The 22390-nt window shown below is 44.6% G+C and overlaps 1 protein-coding gene across 5 annotated transcripts in view; it reads left to right on the top strand.

Moving 5' to 3' along the window:
* The window catches only part of CLEC16A (C-type lectin domain containing 16A), a 222149-nt gene that overhangs the window by 69955 nt on the left and 129804 nt on the right, over positions 1-22390 (top strand). For all 5 annotated transcript variants that reach the window (XM_037069041.1, XM_037069040.1, XM_037069037.1 and 2 more), the window contains 2 exons: positions 6097-6226; positions 10021-10121. In XM_037069041.1, coding sequence (XP_036924936.1) covers positions 6097-6226; positions 10021-10121 — 231 coding nt within the window. The remainder of the gene's footprint in view (positions 1-6096; positions 6227-10020; positions 10122-22390) is intronic.

Raw genomic sequence — 22390 nt, 5'->3', positions numbered from 1 at the left:
CGAGGGACAGAGCTAGGAAACATGCCTGTACATGCACAAAGTACACATTTATTCATGCACACATATACATACACACAAATGTTTGTATACATATACTTCTTAGAAATCATACGTTTATACCAGTGCCCCCACTTCTGATCAGTTCCCAGAGGCCTATTTCCTGCCTTTCTCCATTTCAGATGTGTATCTCTCCTTCCACAGTGAGAACTCTTCCTCCCAGCAACATCAGCTGGTCCACTTTTCGCAGTCCTATAAAAATGTCTAGAAAGTTTCAGGATTATTTGTTTTTCAACAAGAGTTCAGAATTATTTGTAATTCCCACCCCATCCCCCATCCTTCACCCATCCCCAGACTGAGGGTTTAGAGTTAAGTATCACATTCCTAAACTACTTGGATTAGTCTGTTTTTCCTTTCTTTTCCCCTTATGGGTCAGTATGATATTCATTTGAAATAAGTGTGCATTTGTAAAAATGTTTCCATTGTAGGCCTTTCCCTTCCTATTCTTATTGATTCATTTTTTTTAATGTATGGAATATTAACAAACCCAAAACTATGTCGGAAGGTGTGTTAGACATGTCCCTCACGCCCGTGTTCCTTTCATCCATTCTCTCCACCTATTGTATGTAAGCAGCTTGATTGTTTTCTGGACTATCCTTCCTGTGTTTCTTTTTGTGAAGAGAAGTGTATGTATGTATATTTTCTCATTTTCCCTTTTTCTTATGCACAGAGTAACACACTACATATGGTCTTTGGCAGTGTGATCTCTTTACTGAGCGGTAACTCCGGAACTCACTCCATATCAGTTCACGGAGTTCTTCCTCATTTCTTTCTACAGCTGCACTGTGTGTACCATAGTTTATTCAGCTAATCTTTCTGCTTGGATATTTAGGTAGTTTCCAGTATTTTGCAATTACAGATAATACTTCAGTGAATACCCTTGTGCGTGTGCATTTTATTGTTGCTGGAGGTGTATCTTCCAGATAAATTCCTGCAAGTGGGATCATTGGGTTGAAGGGTATAGTAGTGACTTGGTTTCCTTTTTTTCTTTAACTTAAAATTTTTTTTATTTAGAAAGTTTTCTTTTAAAATGTATTTTAAGTAAAAAAGTGAGTTCAAATAAAATGATTAAGTAAATAACAAAGAGCATAGACACCACACAGACATGGCGGAATTGTAAAGGCAGGCATGTGACTGAAGTTGAGCAGAACTGGGCTAGGTTATTGTTGCAGTCCCTTCAGACTCTCAAATAGAAACCTGGTGTGGTTGGGGGCTCATGATCTAATAACTGAAGTTCAGATGGAGCCCCCTGGAAATTTATCATTAGGGCCTAAGTCCTTAGTGGCCATCAGTGGAAATCTGAGTTCAGATCAGACCTGCTGATCTGCTTTCCCCAGTGGGGGAACGTGGCATGTGCAGCCTGGGAGGGACGCAGGCATGATGTCAACGTGGCGGGGGTGGCAAGGGTACAGAGGCCATACAGAAACATGCTAGATGTTCTGGAGCTACACAAAGGGGGGTCTACTTTGACCTTGAATCACCAGGATAAGTCAAATCCTCTTTTAAAGATGCCTATAGAATGTTTTTAGAGCAATGAGAATCTGGTGAGACCCTCTCCCCAAAAACTTGTTACCCACCCCTCTCATGCCCATGTAGCCTTTTGCATACAGGGAGTTGGCAGATCCTGGGTAAGAATCACTACTTTTAAGAGTTGTTTGGATAAAATTATTAACAAGAAGCTAGGAAGAAACTGTTTTGGCATGGGAAGCACTGTTCTATATTCATTTAGAAGAGTAATCTAAATGAAATAGCTCACTCCACATCTATGCTGGCTGGGTCAGGAGTATATGGGAGGGGTGGGGCTACTGCTGTGAGAACCAGGGTGACCCAGCCAAGGTTTGGACACCTCGTTCTGTGTGGAGAGGCCCTTGTGTTCCTGGTTCTGCACTGGATGTGATGTGAGAGAGGGGGGGGAGCAGTCCTGGCTTTCACTGTTACTTTTCTAGCTGTATTAAGAGTCACTGCTCTCCCAGGTTTCCATTATCTCATATACAGTATCCAGGACCAAACCAGTGATTTTCAGGTAGTTTCGTGTGAAGTTCCAGAGTTTCACAAAGGAGCTCTAGAAGCCTCGATGGAGTGCACGAGGGAACCCGTGGTTTGGAGGGGTTTGGGGCCCCCCCACTCTTCACCTAGGGCAGTTCTGCTCTCATCAGCTTACTGTGGTGGTGCGCCATGGGAAATTGTCATTAAAAATTAATGTCTAACTGTTCAACAAATTTTGATGAGCACTGAACTGCACTATCTCTAACCTCTCCCTCCTGTGCTCCAGAATTTCAGTAGTGTCCAGGGAGATTAAAAACTAAAAGAGGTCAACCAGATCACGGCATGCTTATTCTCCAGGCTGAGGCTCTAGTGCCTGGCTCCATAACTCTGCGGGGAGGTGCTTGGAGCTGAGTTCTTGCCATGACAGCCAGGCCGGGAGGAAGGGAAACTTGTAGTGGGGCAGGAGGCAGGTCAAAGATCACAGGGCAGAAACCAGAGTGGGAGGCTGTAGTCTAGCTTGGTAGTCTTCAGATGTCCTTATTGGCACACCCTATCAGTAATCACAAACAAACAAATAAGTACGTAATTTGTGCATGCATCTCTCAAATATAAATACATTTATTATAAATTATACATTTGACATTACTGTGCTAATGTTACTCACATTATAAAAACACACAAAATAGCCCTGGCTCATGTGGCTCGGTGGATTGAGCAGGGGCCTGTGAACAAAAGGGTTCCCAGTTCGATTCCCAGTCAGGGCACATGCCTGGGTTGCAGACCAGGTCCCCAGTAGGGGGGACATAAGAGGCAACTACACATTGATATTTCTCTTCCTCTCTCTCCTTCCCTTCCCCCTCTCTAAAAATAAGTAAATAATCTCTTTGAAAAAAAAACAACAAAATACATTTTTTAAAGATGAAAATAATTATAAGTACCATGTGTTAACCTATTACAGATGAAACTGGACAGCATTATGCTAAGTGAAATAAGCCAAGCAGTAAAAGACAAATACCATATGATCTCACCTATACGTGGGACCTAATCAACAAAACAAACAAGCAAGCAAAATAGAACCAGAGACATTGAAATTAAGGACAAACTGACAGTAACCCGAGGGGAGGGGGGCGGGGGAAAGGAGAAAAGGTCATCAAGGAACATGTATAAAGGACACATGGAGAAACCAAAGTGGGGTAGTATTGAGGGTGGGAAGTGGGGGGCGGTGGGTCAGGGGAAAGTGGTGGGGGGTGAATAGAGACAGCTATACTTGAATAACAATAAAAAAAGATGAGAATAAGTAAAAATAAAAGAGGTACTGCCTAGTGGATCATTTTTATCTACTGAGATGTCTATACCTCACTGTGGAAAAGCCTGGGGTAGCTGGGGGCACCCTAAGGAGGTCAGTGGAGGTACAGACGTGGGGACGGGAAAGAGTGATGCTTCCCAGACAGCAGTCTGCACCACCTCCTGCTCATCGATAGATCTATGTGCTACTTGAACTACTGTTTACTCAGTGGCTCTCTATGAATCCACTCACACTTTTTCCCTTAAAAATTTAGCCTTATCCTAAGCAGTAACATTCTCAAAAGAACAGGTTTTCTGTGCAGTTAGAATTTTCTAATAAAGCACATGAAAATAAATGCAAAACTATGCAAAGAAAATATTTGTCCACAAATCACTTAAAAATCATGTCAGCCCCCACTTGTGTAGTGGGGGACAGCCCTGTGAGAGACTTCAGTCAATGGCATATGACTCCAGAACACAGTGCAGGGAGAGAAAGGGCCCACATGGACATGTGGGAAGTGCACTCCTCCACCCCACAGGATAGTCGCAAATGCAGTCATGCTTAGCAGCTTCCCAGTAGGGCGGTAGGGTTGTCTCTGATTTCCCTGTGAGAACACTTTGCACAAATTAGACTCAGGCTGGACGGGGTTATGGATCACCCCAATATGTGTTGCCACTGTCAGAACCGCCTGCATTGGGCTAGACCAATTATCCATTTGTCCATTCCAGAGATAGCTATTGAGCACTTGCCGTGTGCCAGGCCCTGGGCTAGACACTGGAGTTCTAGTGGCCAACAAGACAGCTAAGGCAACCACTCTTATGAAGCCCACATTCTACTAGGGAAAGGCAAGCAGGCAATAAGCAAACTGATAAACAGAAAATATAAAATCCAGGTAGTTATAAATGCTGTAAAGTGAACTCAGGGGGTGGGGAGGGGACAAATCTATTCAGAATAATTTCAAATAATTTATGTAGTTATTCCCCCATCAAGGAAATAGAACATAACTCCCCTTTCCTTAAGTGTGGGCTGTGCTTAGTGATTTGCTTCCAAGGAGTATGAAATGAAAGAAGGAGAAAAGTTCCTTTCCAGTGGAGAAACCTGAGCAACATAATGCTTGGCCAAGTGGTACAGACTGACATCGACAGTCGTGAGCATGTTGCTACCCTGTACCCTTGATACGCTGTGATGAGAAGGGCACTTCCCCTCTGTGGTCTTCCTCCCAGAAACCTATAACCCCAGTCTAGTTATCAGAAAAACATAAGACAAACCCAGATTGAGGGACATTCTACAGATTACCTGACCAGTTCTTCTCAAACTGTAAGGTCATCAAAAGCAGGGAAAATCTGAGAAACTGTCACAGCCAAGAGGAACCTAAGGAGACATGATAATTAGATGTGATACAGTTTCCTAGATGGGATCCTAGAACAAAAAAAAAGGGTATTAGGTGGAAACTAAAGAAACTTGAATGAAGTATGCAGTTTAATTAATAGTTTGAAGAGGTAAAGGAAACACAGGTGGAGGTGGTCTTCAAGAGGTCTCTGAGGTGGTGACATCTGAGCCTTGAGTGGTGGGATTGAGTCATGCCTGGGTAGGGAGGACCTGGGGTGAGGCATTCCAGGAAAAGGGGGCAGCTGTATAAGGACTCTGGGACAGGAACGTGCTTGGGCCGGTCAAAGAAGAGTGGGGAAAGCTCAGCACAGCTGGAGTGGTGCTGGGTGGAGAGGGGTTGAGGTCAGAGGTGGACGGGAGCCAGGCTGTGCGGGGCCTTGACACCATCGAGGCATTTGGACTTCGTGCTGAATGTGATGGGAAGGCAGTGGTGAAATTTTGAAGAGAAGGGTGACATGAGCTAATTTCTGCTTCAAATCACTTGGGTCTGTGCAGAGATCAAACTAAGCAGGCCACAGAAGACGCAGTGGCCAGGTAGGGGCCCTTGTGCGCGTCCAGGGAAAGATGATGGCAGGGTCGTGTTGGAACCCCGGTGTGCTCCCATTTTTCCAGAAACAAATGCAGGTTCACATTTTAATCATCTTATTTCCCCCCATTTTTTCTCCCAGCGGCGGAGGAAATGAACTGAGCTCTGTGTTCCAAGAAATAAGTGTTTGAAGGTCTATGTCCACATGTGAAGGGATCTGTAACAGGACACCTTGCAGTGTGACAGCAGTCTGTCACTAAGTCAGGATGGTTTCCTTCACTGGCTTACACCTTTTTATGAACATTAAAATGCACAGCACGCTGAAGTCAGGTGGTACAAATTGCCATTCTCTCATTGGGAAAAACAGAACATGATTCCCGACCTCTCTCTGCCATCCAGAAGTTGTAAATAGAAAAGGAAAATAAAAGGCTCTCATCACATCAAAGCTTTTTCTAAAGTATAAATAGTTTCACAGTGTTTTCAGTGAATTTGGTTATGTTTTATCAACCACGTATTTCTTCTGTGCTATCTCAACTCCAGGAAGGAAGTGTGGTATCAAAAAGTAAAATATATTTTTTAAAACCCTTGAAATAAAATAAACTTTGGCAATTTGTGCTTTGTTGTCATAATCAGCGACTTGTTTCTTGATGATGCCAGGATGAAAGGAAAGAGAGTTTCTAGCCTTTGTCTCATTTCCCCTCCAGTATGTTGCTGGTGCTTCTGTCACTGCTGTTGAATACTTGCATGCTGTATTAGAAGCAGTTTACTGGAGCTTGGTCTCAAACACAAGTCTGTCTATAAATCTAGGTCTGGGAAGCTGTCTGGGCCCATTCCAGTCTCTATTTGCTTTCAGAGATAGAGATGGTGATCATGGAGCGCAGCAAGCTCCCGGAGTTGGCAGCCAGCACCTCCGTGCAGGAGCAGAACACCACAGACGAGGAGAAGAGCGCTGCCACGGGCCTGGACAGCGTGCAGTGGAGCAGGTAGGTGCTGTGCCTGTGCCAGTGCTGCTGCCGCGGTGGGGCTGCCCACAAGCCAGCCTGGCAGGGGAGGGGTGCTGCTCTGTCTCTGGGATGAGGAGGTGGGCTCAGCAGTGAGGATGGGTGCCTTGGCTGGGGTGCTCACTAATGAGAACCCAGGACCTTTTTCTACCATCCAGATGGTCTCTTCTGCCTCTCAACCAAGCCATCCTGCCTCCTGCCTCCTGCCTGTCTATCCTTTCTCCCCTTGCAAAGAGAGTGACTGAGACATGGCAGCCCCCCCTGCCCCTGCAAGCTCTGCAGTGCTCATCCCTGCCCTAAAGGGTGTGGGCTGCCTTGTAGCCTTGTACTGCCCATTCCTGGAAGACTGTGGTTCCCAGGAAGGATCCCCTTGGGAGCAGCATTTGGCTCTGCCTGCCTCATCTATTCTCAGCAACGCACATGGCCATCCACGAGGCCTGCCCTTCTGACTCAGCTGGCGTGATTTAATGCTGCTCTACACCTTTGACTTTGTGCCTGGCTGTTCATTTCAGTGAAGGCCTGCCAGAGCTACATCCTCTCAAACCTTTGAGATGCCACATTTCCTGGAACCTTGCTATATAGCACCACCCCTTTGGAAATAGACTTGGGTAGAAGGCTGCTCCCGAACTGTGCAGTCAACTGCTGGGAGCCTACGTGCAGGCTCCTTATCTGTGGGCCCCGCTCGCTGCCCAGACCCCGGTGACAACCTGCTCTCCTACTGGAGTGTCAGTGAACACACAGCAGCACGTTTCTAGGTCAGCCTCCGAGGAGTTCACTTCCTGAATCCCGAGGGTGAGGTGGCTGACATTCACACAGGCCCCCTTCCTGCCTGAAGTGGAGAGTTGGAGCACATTATTTTTTCCCTCCACATCTTATTTCTCATGATTGGCAGACGCTGCAGTTACCCGGCAGGATTAATTTTTATCAGAAGCACAAGGGAGCCACTTTTAGTTTTGGTTAAGTAGAACACACTGGAGTACAGTGTGGGCTGTTGGTTGTTGTAACTTACAGAGACCTTTTTGATTTTGCTTGTCAGCAAAAAAAAAATGTAATTCTTGGAGCTCCAAAAATTAAGGAAATCATTATAAACACAGAAAATGAGGGGGGAACAATCTTTAGATGCTTGCCACAAGATTGGTTAGAATATGAATAATTGGAAAACCCACAAATGACTAGAAATGGGGGATTCTCAAGCAAATGAAGGTACATCTACTTAATAGATTATTGGCTACTGCTTTTCAGTGAATATTGTTGTGATTGTGTCAGTTTCTTAGGATCTAATAAATGGAAACAGAGCTCGTATTTTACATAGCATGGCAATACTATAGCTTTGCTCAATGAAGAAAACTACCCCTGTATTGTCCAAAAAGCAAAACAAAAACAAAAACAAGAAACCTGAACAGACCAAAACTTTATGTTTGAATGTTTGGGTTCAGACTTCTTTTTTTCCCCTCTGAGTTTCAGTGAAGAGAAGGGCTTTCTTAGAGTTGATTGAGATTGTTTATAAGGGAAGTTGATCTTGGTAGCTTAAGTTGGGCCACATCCAGGCTTGTGGCCCCGGAACTTTGGGGCCAGAGCCCTGGCTCTGTCCTAAGACCGAATGCCAGGGAGAGACCAGCCCAGGTGGGGAGTTGCCTTCTCCTTTGCAATGCTGTTGAGTTGTAGGTTGTCAGAAATACCGCCAAGGACTTTTCTCCTCCCAGTTCCCGGCACTGAGCAGGGAGGAGGGTACTGGGGGTGGAGGGGGGGACAATTTGTTCTTGACATGAATTGGATCTTGACATTGGTCCACTTGTCTGAAGAAATAGCACAGTACAAAGCGTAACTGTTCTTGCATATGGGTTATATCTGCATTCAGGGTTAAATATAGGCCAAGAAACTAAAAACCACTCAAAACATGCTTTCTTTTCTTTAAAAAAAAAAGCTTAAAAAATTATAGAACACACATTCAGAAAATGTAAAAAAACTTGAAAAGTATAAAGAAGAGAAAGGTTTCCATGATGCCGGCACTCAAAGGCAGCTGTACTGACATTTTGGTTATTTCCTGCCAGCTTTTTTTTCCAATCTCAATTTAGTGGGAATTCTACTTTCCTTTACCCCGATAACTTATACCATCCCATGTCTGTCATTTTTTTCTTCTTTTTTTCTGTCTAATTGAACCCCAAACTCTTTTTCTTAGTAAACAAAATACTAATGGCCTCATAATACCTCATCTCATAACAGATGGTACATCCACCCAGCCCTCCCTTTGCTACTGGGTGTTTGGTTATTCGTATTATTCCCAAATGAAAATACAATCCAGAGTCTAAGCAGCTGGTTTACAAGAAAACATGTTCCACTTTATCCCACTGTTAATTTGAAAGTGTTATCACCGTGGGCTTACAGAAACCCAAATGCACGCATTGCAAAACTATTCATGCATCCGAAGGGCGATGCTCAATCTGGGGCTCAAGGGAAATAGCCTGAACGTAAACATCCCCTGTAAGAGTCTTTCTTTAATTTTTGTGTGTCCTGTGTTTGTTTGAAATGTATGACAAGTACATTTTTACTATTTCTTTTGCATTTTTCAGTGTAATATTCTAAATCAGTGGTATATTTATGGAGTTCAAAATTCAAAAAAGTGTAACAGGTTATACTGTGCTTTCTTCCCCTCACTGTTTCAGTCCCCCTAGACAGCTGTTGCTGACAGTAGCTGTGTGTCCTTCCAGGGGTCAGGTATGACTCTGGTCACTCTTTGAGGTGTTCTGCTGTCTTGTCTTCAGCCTAGCATCCGGAGGCAGCCACAGACAGTCACAAGATCATACCCTCTGGCCTATTGGCCACAACTGTGCACATTCCAATATCCTTGAAGAGTCTTTCCAGGCCAGTTCCTTCACCTGGAAGGACAACATTTGGGAGGTGTGGTTTGCAATATCTGCAGCCGCTCTATAAATCTCACCCACAGAGCATCAGAGGTGAGAGACTTCATAGATTCTCACCAGTCAGGGAAGGTCAGTCCCAGAAATTGCTGGGCCAGGACCTGCAATTGAGATCCCGAAGTGAGATCATGGAGGAGTGCCTTGAAATATTCACAATGGAAGTCGAATAGCAGTTCCAGCATACTGGCACTTCCACTGTGTGCCTGGCCCTGTGGTAGGTGGTTTAACACACAGGGCAGCTGAACTAATGCCTCTCCGTTGTCATTTGTTTGAATCCTCTTAATAACCCTGTAAGGTTTTAATCCCCATCTTATAGCTAAGGAAATGGAGAGGTTTTAGGTAACTTACCCAAGGGTTTATAGCTAAGAAAAGGCAGAATCAGAATTTGAGCCCAGGCGGTCTGGCTCCATGGTCCACATTCTGAAATTGTTCCTAAGTGGTAACTTGTCTGGTGGTATTAGCCTCTCACATTGCCCTGTTTTCTCCATTCTCTTGTCACTCTTTGAAGTGATGATGTGGTCTGTCTATTCTCAGTCTCTGCCCTTTGGCATGGGAGTTCCACAAAGCAGGGACTTTGTATTCTCTAGTCCCCTCCAGTGTCTTGGACAGCTGGTGAGCCATTATGGGGTGATTAAGTGGTCTGTTTTTCTGACACTTTCCCCTTAAGATAGTGATACCAGATACGAACTTGCTTTTCGTGTGTGTTGTGTCCTCAGTGCCCGGTGCGGGACTAGGCACAGAGTGAATTCCCTGCGTGCTGGTGGCAGAGCCGTGAGAGGCAAAGACTAGCACAGGTGAGAGGAGAAGTGTTCACCTGTGTGCACCACACAGCTCACGAGTGTACCTCTTCTTTTCCAGGCCCTTCCTGGACATGGTGTACCATGCCCTGGACAGCCCGGATGATGATCACCATGCACTCTTCGTGCTTTGCCTGCTCTACGCCGTGTCTCACAACAAAGGTGAGCCTGCTCACCCCCCTGCCTTTCTGGTATCCCTGCCCTCTGCGGTCTAGAGGGAGGAATAACAGCAGCTTTTCCTTTCTTTTTTTAAAAAATTTTATTTATTTATATTCAGAGGGGAAGGGAAGGAGAGAGGGAGAGAAACATCAATGTATGGTTGCCTCTGGCTTGTGCTCTGCTGGGAACTGGCCTGCAACCCAGGCATGTGCCCTGACTGGGAATCGAACCGCAATCGTGTAGTTCGCAGGCCCGCACTCAATCCACTGAGCAGCTTTTCTTGAAGAATCAATTTCCTTTTTGGTTTTGGTGGGCTCCCTTGAAAACTTCTCTTCAACTTTCCTAGAACTTCTCAGGTGCTTTTCTATAGACTAAAGCCACAGGAATTGGTTATTGAGACAATGTGGGGGGAAAAAGATTCAAGTGTGACTGTTCGACCCAGACACTATTCACACTGTGGGTTTCCTTTGACCCCTTGCTTTACAACTGCCTTAGTGTCCGACCTCTTTCCTAACATCAAAAACTAAAATCAGTCAAAGTGTCATCTTGGTTTTGCTATTTATAATAGTAGATATTTTCATTCTGGGTTCTGAGCTAAAATAGACTCTGGGTGGATTGTGTGGAAGTGTAGGTTTCTTTTCTGAAGAAAGGTGTGGTTTCCAGCTTCCCCTGTTGAGGCTGAGCAGTCAGGATGGGGCTCCCTCAGAGCTGACAGATTTGATGAGGATTCATTCATTCACTTCCTCCCTGGGAACAGCCTGGTGTGTGCCCCACTGACTGGACAGGAACAAGTTCTAAAGCCTCTATATCAGAACCTCTTCCAAGAAAGAATCAAGACTGTTCCTCTGGCCTCTGCCACTAAATGAGACTTTGCATCAAGGGATGTTTTAGTAGGTTTTTCATTAGCTTATAGGGAAATAAGTGGAGGTGGGTTTTACTAAGCTAGAGACATTTAGAAAGCACGCAATGTAATGCTTACCAGCACATCATTTCGAATCCCTATAGAATTGCCTTTTTCTTTTTAATCATACATCTGTGTCATCATTTATTCTGCTATCCCCTAATTGAATGGCAGTGAAACTATTTCTAGGCTTTTCCTTTTATGGACAGGACTGACCAATGATGCTGTTCTCCCCCCGCTGTCTCATTCACTCCCATGACTTCTGCAATCCCCTTCAGTTCCTGGCTTGGTGCCTTGCACACAGGAGCCCTCAACTACTGGGAGTAAACAGACCTCCAAGAGACGACTCCTGCTGCTTGCATGCCAGACACTCTACCTAGGTGTTTCGGCAATACCTTGAAACAGTTTGTCCGTACTATGCTCATCCTCATAAATACACCTTAAGCTCATCATACTTACTGTCATTTCTGGTTCAGTTGAAATTACAAAAAAGGGTTGAAACCGCCATGACCTTTAGCTCCTTACCCCCTTGGATTTCAGCATTAAGTCATCGGGTTTTGTCAATGCTCTCTCTTCAGCCTCTCTGATCAGCAGAATTTAACTCAGTGTGACTCAGTGCCTGGGTCTAAGCTAGGTAGGTACTTGAGGGAAGAACCAAAGGCATAAGAGTGAGAAAGATCTGGGCACTTCATTTCAGTGGCTGTTATTGTAGCCTCCCCAAAGAGTCAGATGTATTTTATAATCTGTCCTCCATGGCACTGTGAGGTAATCCTGCATAAGACTGTGTTGACCATGTTCTCCACCTATCTGGAAACCTTTGGTGCCTTCTCTCCCTTAAACTTCCCCCTCCTGTGCCTGTCATTTCCCGTATGCAGACTGCACCCAGCATTACAATTTGATCTGATTCCCCTGACTTCACTTTACAGACCCTTGGCTCTGGCCCAGGGTTAACAGTTTTACATTGTGATAGAACTCTTTCATAGAGATAAACTTGCTGTCGTGATGCTCACTGAACTCTTGAATGTGTTTTTGGTAGCAGCAGGCAACAGAATCCACTTCTCATTAACCAAACTGAAAGGGTAGGTTTATAGGAAGGCCCTAGGGACAGCTCATAGGGTCCAAGAAGTTGCTGAAAAGCTGAGGGAAGGGCAGGAAGTGACCAGCTCTGACAACTTCCCTCAAGGTAGATCCTGATTTGGCCCCTGCAAAGTCCAGGCTAGGAGTTTGCCTCCATTCGGGTTTCAGATTCTTGGGCAAGCATTTGATTGTCCAGCTTGGTGGTATGTCTGACAGTCAGGTATGGCTAGGGAGTCAGGGTTACATAGCACCGACTTGACCCCATGGGTTCAGCTTCGTGTCTGGACTGTTCCCAGAGAAAGGAGCTCTTTGGAAGCCTGGCCGGCACCCCAGCCAGTGCCAGCATGCCTACCTGTTTCTGGTTAGTCTGCTACCTTCTTGTATTTATTTGTGTTTTTTCCTACCATTTCCTCTATCCCATCACCCCCACCAAGTAAAATTTTGCTTGCCTATCAAGAGTCCTCTCAGAAGTCACCTTCTCCAAGTTTTCTCTGATCTCTTTAGGTGATAATCACTCTGGGTTAGTACCACCTCATGTGGCAGGCAGATTTTATACATTACCGGATTTGATTTCCTAAAATTTAGCTAAGGATTTTGCACCTGTGTTGATGAGTGATATTGGCCTGTGGTCTTCTTGTAACTCTCTTGTTTACTCTCAGATACATACTCATTTCATGGAATGAATTGGGCAACATTCCCCCCTCTTGAATTTTCTGCAGGAGTTTTTATAGAATTGGTATTATTTCTTCCTTGCCTATTTGGTAGAATTCACCAGTGAAGCCATCTAGGCTTGGAGTTTTCTTTGAAAGAAGGTTTTTAAGTAATACATTTCTTCAGTAGATATAGGGCTATGGAAGCTTATCTGTTTCTTCTTGAGTGAACTTTTTCGTAGGTTGGGTCTTTCAACGAATTTTCATTTCATCTGGACTGTCAAGTTTATTGTTATAGACTTGCTCATTGTATTTCTTTATTATCCTTCTAATGCCTGTAAGACATGTAGTGGGAGCCCCCTTCTAATCCATGGTATTAATAATTTAGGTCTTTATTTCTTTTTCTAATCAGTTTGATGAGAGATGGATCAATTTTATATTAATGTTATTGATATGTTTAAAGAACTTCCTTTTGTTTTTATTGATTTTTCTGTGTTGTTTTCTGCTTTATATTGCATTAAGTTCTGTTCTTACCTTTATTTCTTACTTTCACCCATTTACTTAAGATCTAATTTATTCTTCTTTTTCTTGTTTTTTAAGACGAAAACTTTAATCATTGATTTTTTTAGCTAATTTATTTTATTTTACTTTTAAAATTAACATAGAAAAAAATGAACTTTTTGTGGGTAGTGCTATGAATTTCAGTACATGTATGGATTTGTGTGAGCACCACAATAATTAGGATCGTTACGGTTTCATCATCAACCAGAAAATTCCCTCAAGCTATTCCTTCTCAGGAATACCTGAGAAGCCTCAAAGTCAAACCCTCCCCATACCAGTCATTGATTTTTAAACTTTTCTTCTATTATAAAATAAGAGTTTAATGCTCTAAATTTCTCTCCAAACACTGCTTTAGCTGCATGTAATAAATTTGATAAATGTGGTTTTATTTTTATTTGGGTTAAAATATTTTGTAATTTTCCTTTGTCCTATCTTCTGTACAATTTCTAGCTATTTCTCTTTTTAAAAATGTTTTTAAGTATATTATATCGATTATGCTATTACAGTTGTCCCATTTTTCCCTCCCCTTTTTACACCCCTCCACCCTGCACCCCTTCTCCCACCAGCATTCCCCCCCTCTTCGTTCATGTCCATTATAACATACAGGTTCTTTGGCTTCTCCATTTCCTATACTAGTCTTAACCTCCCCCTATCTATTTTGTACCTACCAATTATACTTCTTATTCCCTGTACCTTTTCCCCCATTCTCCTCCCTCTCCCTCCCCACTGATAACCCTCCATGTGATCTTCATTTCTGTGATTCTGTTCCTATTCTAGTTGTTTGCTTAGTTTGCTTTTGTTTTAGGTTCAGTTATTGATAGTTGTGAGTTTGTTGTCATTTTACTGTTCATAGTTTTGATCTTCTTTTTCTTAAATAAGTCCCTTTAACATTTCATATAAGGTCTTGGTGATGATGAACTCTTTTAACTTGACCATATCTGGGAAGCACTTTATCTGTCCTTCCATTCTAAATGATAGCTTTGCTGGATAGAGTAATCTTGGATGTAGGTCTTTACCTTTCATGAGTTTGAATTCTTCTTTCCAGTCTCTTCTTGCCTGCAAGGTCTCTTTTGAGAAATCACCTGATAGTCTTATGGGAACTCCTTTGTAGGTAACTGTTTCCTTTTCTCTTACTGCTTTTAAGATTCTCTCCTTATCTTTAATCTTGTGTGACTTAATTATGATGTATCTTAGTGCATTCCTCCTTGGGTCCAACTTCTTTGGAACTCTTTGAGCTCCCTGTACTTTCATGTCTATTTCTGTCACCAGACTGGGGAAGTTCTTAATTTCTTGCTCTTCCTCCTCTCCTTCTGGCACCCCTATGGTTCAGATGTTGGAACATAAAGTTGTCCCAGAGGTTCCTAAGCCTCTCCTCATTTTTTTTTAATTCTTGTTTTTTTATTTTGTTCCAGTTGAGTGTTTATTTCTTTCTTCTGTCCCAAATCATTGATTTGAGTCCCAGTTTCCTTCCCTTCACTGTTGGTTCCCTGTGTATTTTACTTTATTTCACTTTGCATAGCCTTCACTACTTCCTCTGTTTTGAGACCATACTCAATCATTTCTGTGAGCATCCTGATTACCAGTGTTTTGAACACTGCATCTGATAGGTTGGCTACTTCCTCATCGCTTAACTCTTTTTCTAGAGTTTTGATCTGTTCTTTCATTTGGGCCATATTTCTTTGTCTGGGTGCACCTGTTATGTTGTGAGGGGCGGAGCCTTAGGTATTCACAAGGGTGGGGCAGCCCACTTTGTTGTGCTATGATGCAGTTTGTGAGGGAGGGAGTCTAAGAGGGAACAGTGCCGCTTGCTCAGCTCTAGGAGGCTTTCAGTCACTTCCTCCTCTACCCACAAGCAAATTGGGCCCTTCTGGTGCTGTTTCCCAGTTGAGGGTTTGCAAACATTCTAGATCTTTGTGGGTCTCTCCATCAGACTCTCCTGTGAGGCTGGGAGCCACCGCCACAACCCCCACAGGTTTTTACAGCTAGAGGCTTTGTGGCTTTATTTCCCTGCACTGGAAGCCTGGGTTGCACGGTCTGTGTCGCTCCCCAGTTGTTCCTCCTGGCTTAAATGCACGTGAATGTGAAACCCCCTTGTCATCTGGCCTCCACCTCACCCACCCAGCCCTCCAGCCACCACCTTGCTATGTGTCCTCTCTGCCCTGGCTGATCATCTCCAACCCTCCTACCAGTGTGGTCGAATGTTTCTTTACCTCTTTGGTTGTAAGACTTCCATGCAATTCAATTTTCTGGCAGCTCTGGGTATTTTTTTGTTTTTAAATTGGTTTTTGTCCTTTTTTTAATTATGAAGAAGCAAAGCATATCTGCCTATGCCTCCATCAAGATTGGAGTCTAGCTCTTTGTCTATTATTAATTTTTCTCCTGATTTGGTTTTGGGATGGAGATACATGAGGTCTGTTCAGAAGGTATCTAGCCATGCATTATGAAAAATAGAGACATTCATTGAAGAAGATACAAGAAATATTGTACATAGGACAATGATGCCTTCAAAGCAGGCACCTTGGGACCTCATAGTTCTCCCAACACCATAAGCTGCCCCAACATGTTTTCCTGAATTTCACTGACAATCTGAAATCTCTTCCCTTTCAAGGGTGATTTTAGTTTTTGGAAAATACAGAAGTTGCAGGGTGCCAAATCTGGGCTATAGTGGGGTTGAGCTACCTGGGTGATTTGATGTTTCACCAAAAAACTCTGCCTAAGATGTGATTCATGAGCAGGCACGTTGTTGTGATGAAGCTGCCAATCACCGGTTGCCCACAACTACAGCCTTCTGAATCAGCTGAAGAGCTTCCACAGAGGAATGTTCAAGTTTAACACAGAATTTGATGCAGTTTTGTTGCTCTACTTGCTTGGTCATTTTTAATGCAGTAGCCACACAGTACACGTGCTCACTCAACAGTGTCTACTGCCCCCACTGACTAGTACAGTGAAGTCATCATTATTCACGCATGCACATTCCAGTCCACTCTCATTGGCTTCCAGGTTACATTAATGATGAGCAAACCATTCTTGTTGTATTAACAACGGCTGGACTTTTTTAGGACAGGTGTCACATCATCGTCATCATCATATATACATCTCATGCTTGGTCATTTTTTGGTTGACATTTGTGAATTTTACATTGTTAGATGCTAAAGTCTTTGTTCCTTTTGATATCTTTTGGCGTTTTCTGTAATGAGGATAAGGTTCTTGGAATCAGTTTGCTTCTTTTCAAAGTTTGCTTTTAAGCTTTGTTGGTATGAGTCCAGAACAGCCTTTAGCTTCAGGCTAACTTGGCCCCACTCCTGAGGCAGTCCCCTTCTAAGGACTCTACTTGCCGAGCCATGGTTAGATGGTTTTTCCATGCTGGCCAGTGGAAACATGAGCTCTTTTCAGTCCTGGGTGAGCTCCAGGGGTTGTGCCACCTGCTTCATCCCAGTAGGTCTTTCCCCTCCCTTACATGCATGCACAGAGCAGAACTGAGCTTAAGCCCCAAAAGAACCCTCTGCGGACCTCGGCAGCTCTTTCTGTTTAGCTCCCTCCTCTCTAGTACTTTTTCCCGTCTAGTCTAGCAACCTTGGCCTCCCTGAACTCCAAACTCTGCTTTCTCATCCCAGAAAGACCAGGCGCTTTGCTTGGGTTTTCTCTGTATGTGCGGAGGCCTGAAAACTGTTCTAGACAGTGAGCCGAAGCACGGGGTCCATCGCCCTTGTTCCATCCTTCTGACGGTCACTCTCCTATGCTGCCAGTTGTCCTGTCCCTTGTCTCATTGGTTTATATGTGTTTGCCTAGCTTTTCAGTTGCTTGAATGAGGAGAATAAATCCAATCCATCTTGGCTAGAAGCCATGGCGCTTTAAACAAGTTTTATTGAGATATAGTTGATATACAGTAAACTGCTCTTAGTTAAAGTGAATAGTTTGGTAAGTTTTGACATGTGCATGCACCCATGAAACCCTCACCGCAGTCAGGACGGTGTACATACCCATCCCCCAGGTGTTCGCTCCTTCCCCTTTGTCAGCCCTTCCTTCCTCTGCTCTCGCACCCGCTCCTCAAGCAACACTGAACTGCTCCCTATCACTTCAGATTAATTTGCATTTTCTGGAATTTCATAAAAGTGAAATCATGCAATATGTACTCTTTTTGTATGGCTTCTCTCAGCCTACTTCATTATTTTGGGACTCAACCGTAATGCTGTGTGTATTGGTAGTCACTTCTTGTTGTTGAATAGTATTCCACTGTGTGAATGTACTGCAGTTTGTTTACCCATTCATCTGTTAATAGACATTTTGACCATTACAAATAAAACTGCTGTGAACACTTACGTACAAGTTTTCTATGGACGTATATAGAAGGGTATATACGGGTAAATACCAAGGAATGGGATGGGTGAATCATATGATAGGCATAAGTTTATTTGTTCTTAAGAAAACTGCCTAACCGTTTTTCAAAGTGGCTGTATAATTTACATCCTGTTTTTAATTTCCAGGAAGTTGCCATGGTACTTTTTATACCATTTTTCTTTTCATGTTTCCTGTTCTGGACTACCTGGTCTCTGAAGGTAGAAAGAGACCATGTTTCTCCCAATGGCCCTTTGCAGCACCCAGCGTAGTGCCTGGCACTGGTCAGCACTCAGCCAAGGTTAGCCGATGGAGTGTCTCTCAGCCATGCAGTCGCTCCCTTAGGCTGCCATCTTCCTCACAGCCAGCGCTCAGGGCCTCAGCCGGGAAGGTGCCGTCTGGCGAGGGAAGGTGCCAGGCTCTGGAGGGCTAAGGGCACATGATGGATGAGCTCGTCCTGTGGGCGGCTGACTCTCCCTATGGGCTGTCTTCCTGGAGGCCCGCCCTCTGCTGGGGGGTGGAGAAGTCGTGGGCGAGCACACGCTGCAGTGCTGCTTCGTTCAGTGCTGTGGCCCAGAGGCAGGGCTCCCAAGGTCCTGCCCGGGGGGGCCTAGCTTAGTTTCCTGGAGATTTCTTCCTCAAAGTGTGGGAGTTTATGTTTCAGAGCATCTAAGTCCATCTTTCATTTTCAGCTAACATTATTCATTTATGTATTCACTCATCCTTCCAACAAGTATTTTTGAAGCCCTTATTAGATGCCAGGCACTGTGATTAGTATTGAGAATAGGGTGGTGACCCAAACAAATAGTTCTATGGAGGTGAGTGTGGCTGCCGTGGAGGGAACAAGGGGAGAGTGGTAGGAGGGGAGGCAGCGTGACAGGGGCACGCAGACACATCACGGCACCTAAGGAGTTTAGCCTGTATTCTGGTGCGGCAGGAAGCTCTGAAGGTTGTTCAAGGAAAGTGTTGTGGAATCCACACGGCTTACCTGGATTTGCTTTGTTTTGAAAGTGACTATCTTTTTTGTCTAAAATCTTCTTTGATTCCAAAAGATCATATAATCAGGTAGATCACAATGAACTTATTCATGTAGTTCCTCAACAAACAGATGCGGGGCCCAGCTGCCTGCCAGGCAGTGTGCTCACCACAGGGACTACAAACTCCAGGCCACCTGGGGCCCTTGCCTAAGAAAGCTTCAGTCTGATGCAAAATACGTACAAGGAGATGGCGGCACAGTGAAGACTGATGTAGCTGGTGGAGGGCATGGACCAGGCACATGAGAGTCAGGGAAGACTTCCCAAGGACACCTGGGCCATAGGTTCAGGGGGCTGGGGATACAGTGGCCTGAAGGTTGAATGGATAACTGGAAGAGGGAAAGGCAGAAGGAGGCATAAGAGCCTGTGTTGATGCATCATCAGAGCAGTCAACAAGCCCATGGTCGGCAGGTGCTCTGAGAGATGGCAGGCTAGAGCCAGTCTACAGGGAGTGGGGTACAGTGGGCAGCAACGTGAACTGCACCCTAGTAGCTGGGTGGGGGCTGCTGAAGGAAAGTTCATTCAGGAACTGATCTGATTGTCTCTGCATCCCTCGGAATGGGTTCACAGTAGTTCAGCCAGAAGACTGGCGGGATGGAGATGTGGGCAGGTGTGGGCAGTGGTGAGGATGCAAATCTGAAAGACTCTCATTGTTTGACAGATATTTGCTGAATACATACTATGTGCTAGGCACTGCTGTGAGCACTGAAACAAGTTTGATGAGTCTTGTTCAAATGAACAAGAAGATAAATTGTGATTGTGGGGTGGTAAAGAGTAAACAGGTGGTGGTGGTGCAGGGGTTACTAGCCAGGTTGGTCCAGGAAAGCTGCTCTGAGGAAGGAACATCCCATCTCAGGCATGAAGAGTGAAAAGTAGTCAGCTCTGCAAAGATCTGGGTCATGAGTGTCCTGGACAAATGGAACAGCATGTGCAAAGGTCCCGAGGTGAGAAAGAACTTACAAGTTTGAGGAGCAGAAAGCAGGTCAAAGTGAGGCTGACCAGGGGACCAGGACCAGATTGTGAATGGCCTTGTAGGCTATGAAAAGGAATTTAGATTTTTATTCTAAGCTCATTGGGAATCCCCTAAAGAATTTTTTATTAGCAGAGTATCGTGATGGAAATTTTTGAAAGAACCCTGGGGCTGCTGGCTAGAAAGTTGATTAATTGGTGTAGGGGAGTGAGTTACAAGAGAGAATGCTGGGAGCCTTGTTAGGAAGCTGTTGCAGTGGTCCAGACACTGGCTAATGTGGACCAAATTAGCACATTGGCTGTAGAGATGGGGAAAAATGGAAGGTTTTATGATGTATTTTGGAGCTGGAGCCAGACAAGCTGATGGATTAGATGTGGGGGCTGTGAGAGGGACACAAGCAACTATGTGGGGCCATTTACCAAGGTGGAAAGACAAGGCGAGGAACAGGGCTGGGGGAGGGGGAGTTCTGCTTGATTTGATGGGAGGGGGCACTGAGAAAGAGAGAAGGGCTCATGCCCAGATCCCTGACTGCTGCCACTGTGTGGCTGGTTGTACTATTTCTAGAACCAGTGATCATGGGCCCTGGAGCAGTTTAGAGAGGAAGCTGGAGAGTTCAAGTGCGGTGCCCTGAGGCCTAGGTGCCTGGGGCCCCCCAGGGCAAATTGCCCAGTAGGGAAGTTAACACCTGGTTTGTGCTCTAGTCCTGGCCTGTGGGCACAGTCTGCATTTGGTGGGGCGGGGGGGGGGGGGGGGGGTGTTGGAGGTTGGTGGTTAGCTATTTGGTTTTTTTTGGTTAGGCAGCAAGCATGCACTTAACCTTCAGCCTCTCTTTTCCAGATCCATACCCTCTAAGCAGGCCTCCTAATGAAATGGTTTCTTTCTGATAGATTTTTCATCATAAGACAATTTTAACATAAAAGCAACGTTAATAAAAACCGAATGTTAGCTCAGGCCTTCCAGTAAATCATAATAGATTAGATGCTGTACCGAAATGAATATCCCACAGTAGAAAGGGTTGACCAGTGGAAGAAGGTTCTCGTTGTGATTCGGTTGGGCCACGTAATGAATTCTGGTTCATATCTGTAATAGAAAATACAGCCTTCTCTCTTTTGTCAGGTCTGCAGAGCCTGGGCCTGAGGAGCCGGTGGGTGAGATTTACAGCTTTTGTATTCTTAAAGGTTCCCCCAGTCCACCCTCCACCCTTCTGCTCCTGCCCCTCCATTTATTATTGTTTACCCAAGAGGAATTGGGCTTGTTCTGCTTTACTGAGAAGTTACTGGAACATAGATGAGAGGTATGGGAAAGGTTGATAGGTAATAGGGTAAAGAAAGGCTTTTGCCATGCAGAGAGCTGGCAAAATAACATTTTGAATCTCAACTGACACACAATCAGAACTGGAAGTACGTTGGAAATCAGCCCAACATCTGGTTAGCTTTCGAAATAGTTCGTCTGTAGTCGTCCAAAGCTGGCAACGCTTGTGTGACTATAGCCAGGGAAACCTTGTGTGGTCAAAAGAAAAATTATTTTAACCATTATTTACCTAGCATTGTTGTGGTCTCTTTATCTAGGTTTGATTGTCTCCTTCTTATGTAACTTTGGTCTGGGTCTTTTTCACCCTTTCCTGGGGACTACTGTGAGGAAGAATCCAGAAATCAGAGTTTAGAGGGGGAAGTTTAGTAACTAATTATTGACATCCTAGAACCACACCCTTCCCTTCTTTTTAGATTATTTGAATTAGTTGGGAGTTCCACTCCCGCCACACCCCCAACCCTGGGGTTGTTGGGTGGAAGCAGTGAAAAGGAGAAACTTGTTCTGACTCCTCTGGGCAAAGCAGGATCTGGCTCTGGCCAGAAGGGAGCAAGGAAGCTTATGGTTTGCTGGAAGTCTGAAGTTGCTAGTGTGTCCTCCTGGGCCATGTAAAGTGCACCTGGGTTTCTTTGGAATTTGCCAGCCCTTAAGCGTTGAAGCAAGTAGGACAATGTATCCTCCAGTGTTTATTTCAGTCAAACAGAAATGGCTAGCAAGGAAACTCAATCAAGTTTGCAACAAAACCTGCCTTTCATGACTGAACATCGCATGTATGCATGTGCACGTCTGCCCGTGCACATGTGTGCCATTTCCCCTTTCATATGTGTATCCTTGTCATATGTGGCATTGACCTTGTTCATTTGCCACTGTCATCTGTCATTTTGTTTGGATCCAGAAGACTGTCTGGAGCTTTTGAATTCGCTGCACGGGCCTTGAAAGCCAATTGCCAGAATGGCAATGGGATAATTCAAAGTAACACAAGGGGTTTTAGAGGCCATGGTGGAAAAAAAAAGAGACAGGGAGGAAATGAGGCACCTGGCCCAGAAGAAACTCTGGGGAAAGAATGAGGGTGTCCAAGGGTTTTTTAGATAAAGTTTTGATATATGTTGCATGGAATTGATCCTGCTCTCTCTTTCTCTGTGCCCGGTGATAAAATCCACCTCATATGGAATGTGTTAAAATGCCAAGTCTTTTTGGAGGAAAGTGTTGAAAGGGTGGAGAACCCTGTGGATGCTGACGAGAACCCTGGGGCAGAGTTACTGTAATGATCCCATTGCACAGGTAAAGAGGCTGAAGTTTGAAGAGGCTAAGTATCAAAATCAAACTCCTTCAGCACTCTGCGCTCAGCTCTCTCCACCTCCACCTGACCGCAGTGTGGACGGCACCCAGGGAAGACTAAGCCCAAGAGCACCACAAGACCTTGGAGGCGGAGGCTG

This window comes from Sturnira hondurensis, unplaced genomic scaffold (genome assembly GCF_014824575.4).
Source record: "Sturnira hondurensis isolate 20B ecotype Veracruz unplaced genomic scaffold, ASM1482457v3 Scaffold0018337, whole genome shotgun sequence".
NCBI classification, from domain to species: Eukaryota; Metazoa; Chordata; class Mammalia; order Chiroptera; family Phyllostomidae; genus Sturnira; species Sturnira hondurensis.
Note: the sequence above shows the minus strand (reverse complement) of the source record. Positions and strands in the feature narration are given on the sequence as shown.